This window comes from Stegodyphus dumicola, chromosome X1 (genome assembly GCF_044657685.1).
Source record: "Stegodyphus dumicola isolate Sdum_Otavi_A_Nest chromosome X1, ASM4465768v1".
Lineage (NCBI taxonomy): Eukaryota > Metazoa > Arthropoda > Arachnida > Araneae > Eresidae > Stegodyphus > Stegodyphus dumicola.
In genome coordinates, this window is record NC_140780.1 from 249,869,568 (window position 1) to 249,885,977 (window position 16,410).

Sequence of the window (16,410 nt, forward strand, 5' to 3'; positions counted from 1 at the left end):
CTACATGTCTACCGGAACTTCAGAGAGCATTGCTTTCTGAGTGGTATAATATCCCCCCCCCAAGATCAGATCGATAATTTGATACTCAGCATGCCTAGGCGTTGTAGGGACTGTATTGCATCGTCTGGGAGATATACAATGTATTAACAATCATACCAACCATGTAATATTGGTTTTTTGTAAATAGGTTTTTTTTCTTTTCTTTTTTTTTTTTTTTTTTTTTTTTTTTTTTTTTGTAATTTGCTCCAGGGAGAAAAAAATCGCTAATTCTTAAATATCACACATATAGCATCTTTTTTTGCTCTTTACCTTTTGTTTAATAAATAAGCTTTACAAATAAGTCAAATTTGTTTTGCTTCTAACTCTTCCTTTGCCTGATTTTGCATTATCCTTAATTTATGGACATGAGTGTATAAAAAAACAGCATGTCTATAGATGAGTGCACTATTTTTCGAGAATAACTTCTTTCTGTTTAGCTCTTATTTAAGCAAGCATATGGAAATTCTGGCTGAAAATGTCATCCATGATTATTTTTCACTAAATAACTTACTTGTGCATATGAGTGTTTTCCTTAGAAAAAAGTCAACAATGACATCCCTCTTCTCAGGCAGATAACCCTCACATGCTTTACCATAATCAAATAAACCTAGCCAAACATTACTGAAGAAAACTTCAAGTATAGAAGTTTGTCAATAAGTTGCTTTTGATTCATCTAGACATTAGTGAATTCACTGGAGTAAACCTCAGCTTTCTAGCTAACTCAACTTTGTCAAGTTCAACATTTTAGCAAAAGATGATCTGAATATGGCAGTGCATATAAATCTTATGAAGATCTTATCCAAGAGCTTCTGTATGGCATATTGTAATAAAAAAGTGACTATAAATTAAACGAAAAATCATCATCCGGCAAAACTAGTCACGCCAATTTTTATCCTTTCAACAGCAAGTCTGATTTTTAAAATTACGCTTTATTCCTAGGTATGGTAATTTTGCTAAATATTTGTACAAAATTAATCTTCAGCCAAATAACTTGAGACCATTCAAAACAGAAACCACAAAATGTGGAAAATTTATTTTCTGTTGCCCCGATTTTGACTTATAAGTGTGTACTGCACCTTCATAACAAACACAAAGATACTTTTTTTGAAGCACTCAGAAAAGTGTTTATTAAAAATTAAATTATTAAAAATTAAAAAAAAAAAGAAAACATGTACCATTAATTTATTTTCCTATTGCGTGAGTACAATTCAATATGTCCTGAATATTTGACATAACTGTAAAATCATACAACTTTATTATCCTATTAGAAGAATTTCAGTTCTTGATCAATACAAATCAATACAGTGAGAAAAACCTCAATTCAAAAATAATAACTGCATACATACACACATGTAAGTATTAAATTTTTAAAAAGATACTTACCAATATCATCAAAAATAGGAGCTTTTAAATCAGAGAAATTAGGATCAGTTCCATATTTCAGCTTATGCAACTTCACTCTTTAAAAAAAAGGGGGGGGGAAACTCAAAATATTTATTCGACAAAATCTAGGTTAACTACCATCATATACAATAAATATTCATCATAAAGGAAGAAAAAACATACATAGATATATATACTGAGATACTTTCTATATATATAGTGTATCTTAGTACCACGTTTCAAGACTTCTAGCATGGGTAGGGTGCACTCCGATAATTCAGAATCATATAGTAATGCAGGGTCGGAAATGCTTTCCTGACGCTCTGATGATAGAAGCATCAGAAATTAAAAGACATCCAGATAAGTCAATACACATTTACAAGGACAAAAGTAACATGAGCCAAAGAGAGTATTCGAAAATTCATCTACCGACTTCAATGCATGCCGACCATTTACAGCGCATGTGTTATAAACCAGTATCTTCATATGCCCCATAAAAAGAAATCAAGAAATGATTCGTCAAGCAGTCCAACGCACAGGACCACCACATCCGATCTCACTGTTGGCCAAATCTGTCGTCTAGGTGGGTACAGACATTATGGCTGAAATGGGAAGGGGCCCCATGTGTTGGAATTCCAATGTGTGTTGTATCGATGCAGAAATCTGTCTGTCATCTAAAAGTTGTCGCAAAACTTGCTGCGAAAAGATCAAGTAGTTACAACCGGTTAGACAAAAAGGCAACAGGTAAGATCTGATGAGATAATACCTCCACAATGTTGGCCCTATAATTAACCTAAAAACGACTCTGTGTTATACGACATCGTCATATTGCATGAGGATTATCTGCTGCAGAGAAATTCGCATTGTGAATATTCCTTATCTTGCGAACAATGCCACATTGGTGAAGAGCACATTAACAGGAAAACCGTACACTTTTCAAGTAGTACTGCAGTAATTTTTTTTGTAATACACTTTTCAAGATACCATACGATGTGTATAATCGCCCGGGTGAAGTGTCTAGATATGCTGCACATGATATGGATGCATTTTGTTTTCTCTGAGAATACTTCAGGTGATAAAACGGGGACATTTCGCATAGTCAAACTTGGAGTCTTCTGTACCTTATGTAACACATTCCCTTCCATGTCCGGAGTCCATGCTGACCATGCCCAATTCATGGCAGCTCTCTGAAAGGAACCTGTTTTGGCTAACCTCTGGTGCAGCATTGCAAAGAAATTGTGGCTGGGTTATGTCTCATAGGATATCGATCCATGTATAAGCACTGTGTGGCTGGCTTACTACAATTTATAGCCCCACATGCAAAATGCATATCGTTTTACTCCACTTTCATATAATTATTTATCCTACTAGCTCTGCATCCTTGCATAAAATGACGAACACCATCGCATCAGAAAAATGTTTCAGACCCTGCATTGTTGTATGATTCTGAGTCACTGGGGTGCATCCTACCCCAGCTAGAAGTTCTGAAATGTGGTATTGAGACAACCTGTATGAAACATAATATACAAATGAATATTATCTCTTGTGAAATGAAATTTTGAAAGTAAATTTGTAAGAAGTGAAATTTTAAAAGAAAATTTATACTTGTGTATATATTTAATAACTGGAATTTTTACAAATTTACTTTCAAAATTTCACTTCAGATTTTGTGTAGAACTAAGAATTAGAAGTATTCATTACAAGAAATTTTAAAAGAAAATTTATATTAGTGTGTAAATTAATTACTGGAATTTTTACACTTGTACTCTTTCAAAATTTCACTTCACATTTCATAGTAGATAATTTTCATTCATATATTCTCTCTCAAATTAAATTTTATCTTTGCAGCAACAGTACAGGATTTTACTTTTTAAGTCTTTATAAATAAACTTTAAAATTCATTAATTTAAAATTTTTTCTTTATATATGTATATATGAAAAAGCTCATAAAATGAAAAACATAACATTTATGCAAGTAATTACAGAAGAGACATTCTGCATCTACAGCTAGTAAGAAAATACTATGAAAAAAGAAATAGTTTCTCCTGGACTTAAACTTTCTTAAGAAACATAATACTAATTATTTATTTCTACCTACTATATGTCATTTTACAGAGTGGGACTGAAAGCATTAACTGCTAACATAATCTACAATCTTGCACTGCTAAATGATATATTGTATCTATTACAGGCTATTTCAACAAAACACAACTACACACACAGTAAATATCTCCAGGAAATGTTTGCATACTGTATGAACTATCTCTTGGCCTGTCAGCTCTCTAAGCCTTTCCCTAACAAGAAATATTCAGATGTTAGTTATAGCCACCTTGTAACATGTGCGAACTTGCAGAGCAGTCACACTATCCAACAACAAAATTTTCAGGATTGCATTTGCCCCCGTGCAAGTCCATTGTTGAAACAAACACATAATTATATGTAACAGTTCTTGATCTATGTTTGCTCAATTAACAGACTAATTCAAAATACCTTTGTTTCCTCATTACTCATGTTGAGTTTTATCATGGCCGAGTACTTTTTCAAGGTTTTTATATTTTCTCGACAGTGTGTGCATGTGCATATATGTGCATCTGCATAGCATATACATAAAATAATAAAATAAATTTTTAAATTTTGATCACATCGTAACTGCCAAACTTAACCTTTTGGGTCCTAATGGGCACATACATCCCAGAGATTAGATTTCATTCCCTACTGGGTAAATAAAACCCATTTTTAAATGGTTTTTTATGTTTGCAGTGTTTTTAAGGAATTACAAATCAAATACATGACTAAAGAAACCTGACCTATTTGCCAAATTTGTCAGCTTTTGCCATATCACTTCTTTACGCCATATCATACTTAACTTCTACTGCAAGAATAAAATATTCAGTACATTTAACTTTATTACTTATTCACATGCAGTGTAACGTTATTATCACAATATCCTAGGTGAATGGGACAAATAGTCCCCGTCCCAAGAGATTTCCAGGAAACGAAAAATGTTAAATACTTTAAACTCATATTACACTTCTTTTAGTATGTCAACATTAAACTACTTTTCATAGTTAAATTTTGATCATGCAAAAGTCGGGTCAAAAGGGTTTAAAATTAGGAAAAAACAGGAGATTTGGGGGCAAAAGGCAGAACCTAGAAGGTTTTCATGCTGAACGAGATATAACTTCAAAAAAGGCCAAATAAATTTGCTTTACAGTGCATAATTCAAGTTACTGACCTAGTCCAAATTTGCATACTACCCTTAAATTCATTGCATAGTGCATGGTTCAAATTATTGAACTACTTAATATGATTCTAATGTAAAATATTTAATTAGATATTCTAAATTTTATGCTTCTAGACTATTTTCATTTCATATTCCTACACTTTTCACTGAAAAAAATCCTGAGTAGGGCCAAAAAGCTTTTATTTATCAAAGTACTTTGACATATTAATAAAATTAACAACTACTGTACATATCACAATCAGGGTGGATAAATTTTGTAATGTACTATACACAAGTAATAATTAAACATTGCTTGAATCTTCATAAAAGGCTCCATAAATCCATAAATGTGTGCCACAGATTAGGGAAATTCAATTTTTCTCATTAGATATATTTTAATTAGAAAAAACTTATGATGAAAATCACTAAAAGAGGGGAGTGAAATTTGCACACTTTAAATTTCATTTACTCAAAATATTTTCCTTTATAGTTGGGAATAAAGACTAAAAATTATAAACCAGGAGATACGATGATATGCCAGAGACCAGGAATGTGTTCAAAACTGAGGGAGTTGGCAGCTAAATCATACTAACAAATTTCACCTGATTTTACTGTTTCCTTTCCTTTTAGAGTGAGCTTTTTTTTATGGGGGGGTGGGCTTTTCACCTGATTTTACTGTTTCCTTTCCTTTTCCAGTGAGCTTTTTTTTTTTTTTTTTTTTTTTTTTCCCAATTCTTTTACGAAAGCACTCAAGGCAAGGGTTATAAGTATAAAAGCTATTTCTGATGCTTGCCTCAAGCAAAGAAGAGCATTTTGCTTTTCTAATTTATGCTAATTACATATGCTCATTAAGATGCAATAACACGGCAAACAAGTATTAATTTAGAAGTCAAATTTGAAAATATAATGCTGATTTTTGTTGTTTGACTTCTAAATTAATACCTATGTTCATCTTAGATATACTACTAAAATCATTAACGTTTGCTGTTACACACATTACTGATATTTTGCAAGAGAATAATGGAATCAAACTAACAGAATGTACGTAATACCAAAGTAATATGAGAAAAAGCAAACATAAAATTAATTAAAAGCACATACAGCTGTTACAATTGATTATACATATAAAAGACAAGTGAATTCATTTGTTTTAATTGGCATACAGCAAAATATAAAGCACATAACAGATGATCAAAAACACATTAACCAAACAAAAAGACAGTTTTTAAATGAAAGCAATATATTTAAAATGCAAGAGCCTTATTAATTTTTTTGTAAGCTGCAATTCAGCTCTTGAAAAATTTAAATGAATACATGCAATATGTACACTTACCTTTCTTGTTTTAGTGCATATTCCAACATTTTTATCCTCCTTATTAAATCATTCTTTAAATTTTCCTGACCTTTCCTCTCCCCTTGTAAAAATGCAATCCTTGCCTAAAATAAGTATAAAAACACTCAAGTATCCAATAAAAGAAATTAAAAATATATTAAACATCTATAAAATTTATGTTTTATTAATATAATTTTAAAAAGTGCTATAAGGTATTTCTCCGCCTTCTTAGCATGCCTTCATATTGTAGTGGCATACCTGCCAACCTCTAAAGATAAAAAATTCAGAAGATTTCTCCCACCAAATTCAGAAGATTTCTCCAAATTCAGAAGAACACGAAGAATTAATATCATGCTTTGATATTAAAAAAATAACAATTTATACAAATAGAAAAAAGAAAATTGTACTTACATTAGTAAATCTCAATTAAGTAGTGACTAAAAACTTTATTAGGAAACATAAAACAAGAACTTAATGTTACACAAAAAAATTATTGCAATGAATTTAGAGTGCATTTTTTGGCTTTAGCCAAAAATTCTTTGGAAAATTTCCTGTCATAACAATTAGTTTCCTCATAGCATTTAGCAATTAAAATGTTTTCTAGAGTTTTTGGTGAAATTGAAGAACGAAACATAGTTTTGTTTTTCTTCACAACACTGAAGACTCTCTCGCACTCAGCATTACTGTGTGGAATTACGAGAATAGCACATAAAACTCTTGCTAGTCTATCATATTTTGGTGTTCCATCAGCTCTTTTTATTCTTTTTAAAGTACCAATGAGGACATCAAGTCTATCTTCTCCAGAACTGGCAAAGTCTTCAAACTGTGCAGCAGAAAATTGGTTCTGTAGTTCATCTAAAGCATCATTATGGCATTCATTTTCTTTAATTGTTAACAAAAATGGAAATTTATCAATAAGAAAATTATCAATAAAAAAATCAATAAGAATAATTCTTTAATTGTTAACAAAAATGGAAATTTATCAATAAGAAACTTATTGAATTTATCAATAAGAAATTTATCAATAATCTTTTCAAAAGCTGAATTTTCAATTTGTTTCAAATTTGCCACTTCAGCATTTAAAAGAACTTCATTTTGCAAAGGAAACTTCCTTACAACGTAATCACGGGCTGAGGAAAAGTACTTTCTAACACATTGAAAAAATTCTTTTTTCTCATGATCTTTCAAAGAATTTACAAGTTCCCTGATTTGATTTCCAATTATAAGATCATTGTCATCCTTTTGATTTGCCAAACTATTATAGGCAATACGAATCAACACACTTTTTCACAACGGATGGTTTTACAAACTTAGTATAAAGTTCTTTTAAAAGATCATTAAGAATTTGGATAAGCAGGGGAGATTTTGGCGAAGCTGATTGTAGAAGGTTATTTACACTTTCAAACATCTTAATGGTACTTAACACAAAACTACAATATGCTTTGTTCAAATCCGAAGAAAGAAGACAGAAAATCCTTTCCTCCCAGCTATTAGAAGACTGTTTCTTCTTCCCTTCAACTTCTTTAACAAAGTTGACCAGAGCACAGTTCTTGGAGATTCTTTAGGTTTTCTTTCCTTTTTACACTTTTTTCCAGATAGAAAAACACATCAATCAGAAGCTGGTCAATATTTAATGGTAAAGCAGCTGCAGCTTTTTCTGCTGCCAAATTAATTAAGTGGCATGGGCATCTAATAACAATTAATTCATTTTGTTCTTTTTTGAGGAAAGAGGCTACACCCTTTTTGTCACCCACCATGACATGAGCATTATTTGCACCAAATGAAATGCAGTTTGATATTGGAATGTTAAGTTGTTTCAGCTCATTAATTACCAAGGAGGCAATATTTTCCCCTGTAGCGTCTCCATTTAACAATGGAAGATGCAAAAGATGAGTTTTCATACATCACAGAAATATGTGACAACGATGGGGTAAAGCTTCCAATCGCTGTCGTTGCTGCCATCGATTGACACCGAAAATGCTGAATTCTGGAGTGCAGCTATCGTTTTACTTTGTGCATTGCAAGCAATTTCGTTCACAATAGAAGATGTTTTCGTGCGAGCACAAGCATATTTCTGAGGAATCTTGGAGTGGGGAAACATCCATCTGAAAAGTTGACTGGCGTGATCGGCAGCGCTTAGCGGCATGTTATGTTCAATGAGGAATGCAGTAAACAAACACTCTGCCAAAATGACATCGGCATCCGAATTCGTAGCCGAATTTGAAAAAAATCATCCACTTTCTTTAACGTTGTCGAAGCCGAAGCATTAACTTATGCATTTTACACTTAACATCGCTTCTTCCACCGTGACTTATTATGAAGTCATACACGCACACGTTGCAAAGTGCATAGTTATTTCCTTTGAAGGATTCTTTAATTGTTGGAAATTCGGCTTTGTAGGCAGGCCGAAAATATTGACAATACGGTTTTTTTAAACTCATTTCGTAACAATGACGTATTAAGAAAATTCGTAGCACGTGCAAAAAAAAAAAAAAAAAAAAAAAAAAACAGAATGCAACAATCCACGCTCGCTGAGTAATTCCCTTACTGTTGAAGGGAACGCGAAAAAAATAATTATTTTTCATCTCTCCTGCTTTAAAAATAACCTAATGACTCTAAAGTGCTACAAAGATTACAGAATGTGTTACACATACGTAATAAGATGCATATATATCATACAGAATTAAATTTCACGAAAGAATGTTTTTACTTGGTAAAAAACTCCAAAGCAATAATTATTTGTGGCAGGGTATAAAATATGAAACAAATGGATTTAAAAACTGATTCTAATTGTTTATACCAGACATTCCATTATTAATACCAGGCATAAGAGAACTTGAATATTCGGCAAATCCAGTCTCATGGAACAAATCTGAAATTATGTTTCATCATGGTTAAGAATTCAAAGGTTAATTTACAAAAATGAATTCTTTTATGAAGGCCTTTATAAGAGTAATTGACAAGTATTTGCATAATATATAGGAAAACCTAGAACTCCCTTTTCACAATGCAGCCAGTCACAAAATAATCAGGAACACCATTTCATGGCTATAGCCACTTGTGGGCTTTATTTCATGTGGAAAAGGCTCCATGCTCTTTTGGACAAAAATGGCAAAAATCTGTTCACTAAAGCCAAGTATTCTCCAAATCATAAACATTTAATGCCAGTGAAGAGATATCCATGTTAAACTGTCTTCAAAAGCAAATGCAAGAAACCATTTAATCTGAAATCAATGCTATATAAAGAATAAATTTTCAGTAAATTAAACCAAATTTCCTTTACAAATGTATCCACCTAACAAGGAAATACATCACACATAAAAGTAAACAGTACTCATAAAAACACTCTCAGCTAAACACAACTAATATCCATTTCATGTCATAGGAAAGAAATTAATAATGCTAAGGATTAGCATTAGTACACACAGCACATCATACTAACCTATTAATCTAGCCAGAAAACATATTTAGTTATTCATTCATTCTTTAATGCCATCTTTTCCAGTATTACATACATTTTGCTCACATTTATTTCATATAACATTATATATATATTTAAGACAAAAGACTTTTCCTATGACTTTTTTTTAACAAATACAAAATATGCAAGCGGTGATGTTGGTACATGGAAGTCTCGCATGAAATCAAAAGATAAGATTATACAAAATTTTGTTAAAGGCAAAAACTCTGTAATTTTGTTAAAAGTAAAACTTTGTAAATTTGTTAAAGCCTTAGAAAATGAATACTGAAAGTATAACTTTGGAAGTGTGATGCCAAAACACAATATGTGAAAACTATGTAGTTGAGAGGAAAATGCCTAAAATCCCTAAACTTATTTTTGCCTCAAAAAAACAAAAATTTTACTTTTTCTTGGAGAGGAAACATAAGGAAATTTCCTCAAAAAGTTTTACAGCTAGAGCAGAAAGTGAATCAATCAAGTGAATTTCAAGTGAATCAATCTTATCAAGTAAATTTCAAGTGAACTGATCTTATCAAGTAAATTTCAAGTGAATCAATCTTATCAAGTAAATTTCAAGTGAACTGATCTTATCAAGTAAATTTCAAGTGAATCAATCTTATCAAGTAAATTTCAAGTGAATCAATCTTATCAAGTGAATTTTATATCTATTAAACAGCTTAAGATCTGAGTACTTATAACACAGGAGGATATATTACTATTTACATGTCAAAACATCTTTTATATTTGGGGATCTTTAGTTGATGGCAGTAGACAAACTCATTACCATAGTAATTAAGTATTTATAATATAACATAATAAATCTGACTAAAACTGGGAGAAAAAAAAAGCTTTAATCCTACACACTCCAATCATGTTATGATGGTTGAGTAGATGGTTCCTTTAATCAACATCAAGAATACCACATTCCCAAATTTTATGTGATTGCTGCCTTTGTGTAATGGATGGGGTTCATAATATGAGACTTCATAATAGCCATTTTTTAACAGCATAATATTAAGAAATTATTTTAAAGAAAATTCTCTTAAACTTCACTTTTATATATGTATTAGACACTGAATTTATTGCTTTGTGTTGTACTACTTTTAATGTATTCAAATGCAAATTTAATGGATAAATTAAAATCTTAAACACTATATTCATAACTGCTTGTATTTTAATTGAATATCTATACCTATTTATTAAATTAAAAAGAATGTTGCAAGGCAATGTACTAAATTATTTATACATCATGATACATTTCTTAATGTCTTTACTGATACTAATTTCAAACAAAAAATTAAATAACACATTTTACTACTAAATGCTTCCAAAAAAGTACATTAATTAAAATTTTATTTTACATATCCCCCCTCCATTCTAAAATAAAATTGCTTTGAAAGAGAAGGATATTAATGCAACAGAATGCTTTTTTGCTGTGTAGGTTGGTTGGTTGAGGTTTTTTAGCACAAAATTCATGGGGGGGGGGTTACGTTGCACCAAACAAAAGTTTATGTATTTCCAAAACTTAAAAATAAAGACAAGAACACATGCACCATTCAGTGCATACTCACAAAAAAATATTTAAGACAGTGTTACATATAGGTATAAAATAACAAGTGTATAATAAAACCTGTGATAAAACCAAACACATAAAATTCTTTTATGAAGAAGTAGGATATGAAGATAAAACCCATAAAATATAGATAGAAAACTGTACAGTCAAAAAATAAATTTTGATGATATGACTATAACTTGATCCCAGTTAGATCTTCTGAAACTCAAATTGGATTCAGAGTATTCAAATAACGTGGCAAAACTTTGTAGCTTTTAAAATGTTAAAAGTGTTAGTCTTTGCTGAAATCTCACAAGAATTAAAATAAAAATTTCAAAAGGGATTAAAATTTGGACATTCAATTAAAATGTGCTTAATGGTTAAAATAGTACGGTTCAGTTTCGCCTATCAATAGCCTTGTGTGACCGATTCTTAGTTGGGTCTTAAAGACCTGCTCCTTTCGGTTTAGGGCACATTTCCAATGTTCTATTTCAGGTTTTATATTTCATAATTTATTGGTTAACTGCGCATCCTAAACCTTCTGCCATTTCATCAGAATTTTTCTCCTAATCTGTGTTAATATCTGAATAGGGATGGGGTCAGCCAGATGTCCCACAGACGTTTTTTGCAGAAATATCCGCCAGTTCGTTTCCTTTTATACTAACATGACTTGGTACCCAGAAATAAAGGACCCAGTAACCTTTGGCCTTGAAGCTAATACTGAGCTTCAGCACTACGATTAATGGATTTGCGTTATTCACATACGATTCGAGAGCTTTTAACACACTAAGTGAGTCTGTGTAGATAATGAAATTTTTCCTATGTTGTTTGCCTATCAAAGATAGATGCTAATAGCAAAGCAACGATCTCTGCAGTAAAGATGGTACAAGATGTTTTCTTCCCTCAATAGTATTCTCACACACGAAGGCGCAGTCAACATGATGCCAGGACTTAGATCCATCTGTATATACTGCAACATAGTCATTGAAAGCTGCCTAGATTCATAGAAAATCTGCTGGTACATGACATCATTGGTGTTATCTTTACTAAGATGGAAAATATGTTGAGAAGCTCAATGTGAGCATCTTTCCAATAAGGTATTTCCAATTACTTTACTACTTAAACTTTCACCTCTTCCAAGTCATGTTCTTGCATCCACTGTCAAACACGTAATCCAAAAGCCAGAATACAAAAATAGATGCACTTGGTAGAGCAAATAAAACTGGCTATCAAGCACTAAGTGGAACTGGATGATCAGGATGCAAAAGTTTTCAAGTAATACTGAAGAGAATTGCGCATCTCAGCTGGTGGCTTGAAGCATTTTATATACTTGAGGTGTCTTGAAACATTCTACAGACAAACTCTCCACAGGAGATGTGAAAGCTCCAGAACACATCCTCAGGGCTTGGTGGTGAACAGGATCAAGCTTCTAGGCTGTGCCAATGCATAGGCCACTGATCTGAAATGAAGTTTGGAGCGAACAAGAGTGCTGTAAATTCAGAGCATGGTAGTTTTATCTGCCCCCAGGAGGTATTTGATAATACTTTCAAAATGTTTAATACTTTTGAATACTTTTTTCTTTAGGTACAAGACATGGGAAAGAAAGACGAGTTTCTTATCAAATATTACTCCTAGGAATTTAACTTCTGCCATTACTGGAAATGGTGAGCCTTCTAAGAAAATTTCTAAATCCCGATGAAGATTTCTTCTATGGCAGAAGTGGGCACAAACTGTCTTTTGATTAGAGAACTTGAATCCATTTTTATTTGACCACATAACTATGCTGTTAATGGCAATCTGTAGTTGTCTCTTGATACACCGCATGTCTGCACCTGGGCAGCTTATCTGCAAGTCATTGTCATATAAGTTGGAGGAAGTTGACTTCATGATGTTGTTGACCATTCAACGCGTTTTCCCTCTTATGCGCTAACCTTTTCACTGTACAGACCTTGACTGAAGATTAATAAAGATACTGTGAATATGATTAAAGAATTAGGAAAAGAATAACATACTCATGTTGAAAATGGTATAGATTCATGCAGATATCAGAATTAAATCCTGGGATCATGAATTAGCCTCATATGCTTCGAAGGATTTTGATGGGCTTGCCAAAAGTTAGCAAGTGAAGTGATGAGTTGGAAACTTGCACAGACAAAACTTAATTAAAAATGCTATGCTCAAAAACTATGAATTGAATAATTCAGTTCTTGTGTATTTTTTTAATCACCAAATTTAACAAACAAAAACTGCTGTCAATCATGGTAATGTAATGCCTATATTGAATGAGCATAACATCACAACACACTTGTAAGATCTTCCTTTTGGTTTTATGGACAACCCAGTCCGTATTAAGTCAGTTCATTTTCACAACTTCACGTTAACTGCCATTTCTCTGCTTTTCTTAAATTTAGCACACATCTTTTACAGAATAATAACCAATAAAGTACTTTCAAAGTTCTGGTACTAGTAACATAGCTGCACATGCTCCAAATATTAGAAGTCGCCGTGATGCCTTAACATGATGCCTTCATAGAAAATCATCTAAGTATAACAGTTTTAACTTATAAAGTTTATAATTTTATGCAAGTCCAAGTTTATAAAAAATCTGATATGCACACCACATGACTTCCTTGTACTAAACATTAAATTATATGCAATTTTCCTGCACTTCATTTAAAAAATTGAATTAGCAGTTAACGAATTTTGAATTAAATGTACTTCATGGATAGTGCATAAACAACAGAATAAATGCACTCCTTAAAGTTCACTATATTTACTTACCATAGTGACACTTCGGCACTAGGTTCACTTAACAGCATTACATCTGATTCATTTTATAACTCAGAGTGCACAAAAATTATATCACCTGAAGAATTACCACAAGTTCTATTCAAATACTATAATAAATCTAAAACCATATACATAAAAGAAATTAAACAAATAAAAAAAGAAACAGTTTTTTGCAGACGATTCAGCGCCACTTACCTAATGTGCAACTAATTAATTCAGTTCCCACTTAGCGGCATAGCAAAAATACATAAAAATTCAAAATATTTTCATTAAAATTTGAAAGATATAGAAAAACATAAAACACCAAGTACATTTTAAAGAATTAAAAACATATTTTTTACAATTAAAATTGTAGTTTCAAAGCAAAAACAAGCTAATAACTTAAATGATAATTCCAGGATGAATTAAGCATAATTTAATCCGCAATAATAAAAGAAGGTGTTACTTTGTTGTTGCGAAGCTTAGTTTCTCTAGATTGGCAACAAATCAAATATTCTGCTAAGTTTCAAATGTAAACAAACATGGCTGGACTTAAAAAACTTTTAAATTGTTTATAATTCCACAATTATTGCATACAAGTTAACTAAAGGCATAAAAATCTTAACCAGAACAACATAATTCAATCATTTTTAAACCAAAAAGTGCAGATTTTACAAACATATAAGAATAAAGAAACTGAAATCACTGAGCTGAGTAACAAAGTCGATATATACAGTGTCTCACAAAAGTGATGGGACACTTGTGCTTTACAAAAGGAAACTGCAATAAAATAAATTTTAAAAACATGTAAAATTTTTTGTGGGTGTGTTTCATACTTAAATTTAGTAACAATTATTACATAACATACATTTTCTTAAAATATTAATTTAATAAAAATACAATTGTTTAGAACGGAGCAGAAAATGGCTCACTTAAGTGATGGGACACTTACTTTTCCATCAAATATTTATCCAAAAATTTTACTTTTTAAAAGGTTTTAATATTTTGTTGGATTTCCTTTTACTTTTAAAACATGATTTAATCTTCTTGGGATGGATTTGACTAATTTTTTTGTGATTTCTGGAGTGATTTTACCCCATCCTTCTTGAAGCACCGATTTTATTTGTTGTTTTGAAGAAATGGTGTGTTTGTGAATTCTTGATTCCAATTCTTGCCAAATATTCTCTATGGGATTTAATTGTGGAGATTGTGGGGGTGTTTTTATTATTTCAGGACAGTTATACAGCAGCCAGAGTCTAACGTTCAAAGCACTGTGCTTGGGATCAATGTCCTGGTAGAATTTAAAATCGTTATGAAGGTTCAATTTTCGTGCTGAAGATTTCAAATTTTGATTTAAAATGTCAGTATACTTGTACTGATCCATTATACTGTCAATAAAAGCAAGATTACCAACTCCAGCGGACGACATACACCCCCATACCATAACTCCTCCTCCACCATGTTTTACTGTTGGCACCAAGTTCTGTTTGCGAAATTCTTCCCTGGGTTTTCTCCACACCAAGATTCTACCGTCAGAACCAAATATATTAAATTTACTCTCATCAGCAAATATAACTTCATTGCAGTAATCAGAATTCTTATTTATGTTGGATTTTGCGAAAGCCAGTCTGAGTTTTCTATTCTTTTCACTTACGAAGAATTTTTTCCTGGCTGCTCTACCGTGATATCCAGTAGATCGAATTACTCTTCTAATAGTTTCAGAATTAACAATTACTCCATATAATGCTTGTAAATCAGCAGCAACTTTAGGAGCACTCATTCTTGGATTTTTTTTTAAATATTTCGAACGATAATTCGCTTTATTCCATTGGATAGCTTTGATGGTCGGCCAGGTCTTCTTTTATCCTGAATCATATGATTCTTTTTATATCATATGATTCAGGATAAAATATATTTATATATTTTCAATATCATATTTAATGATATTGAAAACTGTTGAATGATTGAAGTTAACTGTTTCAGTAGTTTCTCTAATAGATTTTCCACGTTCAATATGCAAATTAATAACTAATTTTCGAATTCCAGGCAAAGTTTCTTTTCGTTTAGCATTCATGGCTGCACAGAGCTAAAAAACACAAAAATTCCAAAAACCACTGGAGAGAAATACTGCAGATGATTTTATAAATTATTGGCAATTGCTTTTGAGTAAAAATAAATACCCCAAAAGATATTTTTATTGCTTACTTCAGACGATTTTTGTTGCATAATACGTAGTGTCCCATCACTTAAGTGAGCCATTTTCTGCTCCATTCTAAACAATTGTATTTTTATTAAATTAATATTTTAATATTTTGAGAAAATGTATGTTATGTAATAATTGTTACTAAATTTAAGTATGAAACACACCCACAAAAAATTTTACATGTTTTTTAAATTTATTTTATTGTAGTTTCCTTTTGTAAAGCACAAGTGTCCCATCACTTTTTTGAGACACTGTATATATAAATATGTTTAATAAGAAAAAATTGAATTTAATTAAATAAATTTAATTTAAATAAATTAATTAAATTTAAATACAAATATAATTAAATAATTCTTTGCACCATTGCTGCAAGGAATGAAATTTAAATTTAAACAAATTAAATTTTAATTTTAACAAACACGTATAAAAGTAAAAACGCAAATTAAAA

The 16,410-nt window shown here is 31.3% G+C and overlaps 1 protein-coding gene across 5 annotated transcripts in view; it reads right to left on the reverse strand.

The window, feature by feature from the left end:
- Cka (Connector of kinase to AP-1) overlaps positions 1-16,410 on the reverse strand; it is a 164,991-nt gene that overhangs the window by 107,679 nt on the left and 40,902 nt on the right. For all 5 annotated transcript variants that reach the window (XM_085807428.1, XM_085807430.1, XM_085807431.1 and 2 more), the window contains exons 2-3: positions 5,979-6,082; positions 1,423-1,499 (exon numbers count right to left, since the gene is read on the reverse strand). In XM_085807428.1, coding sequence (XP_085663554.1) covers positions 1,423-1,499; positions 5,979-6,082 — 181 coding nt within the window. The remainder of the gene's footprint in view (positions 1-1,422; positions 1,500-5,978; positions 6,083-16,410) is intronic.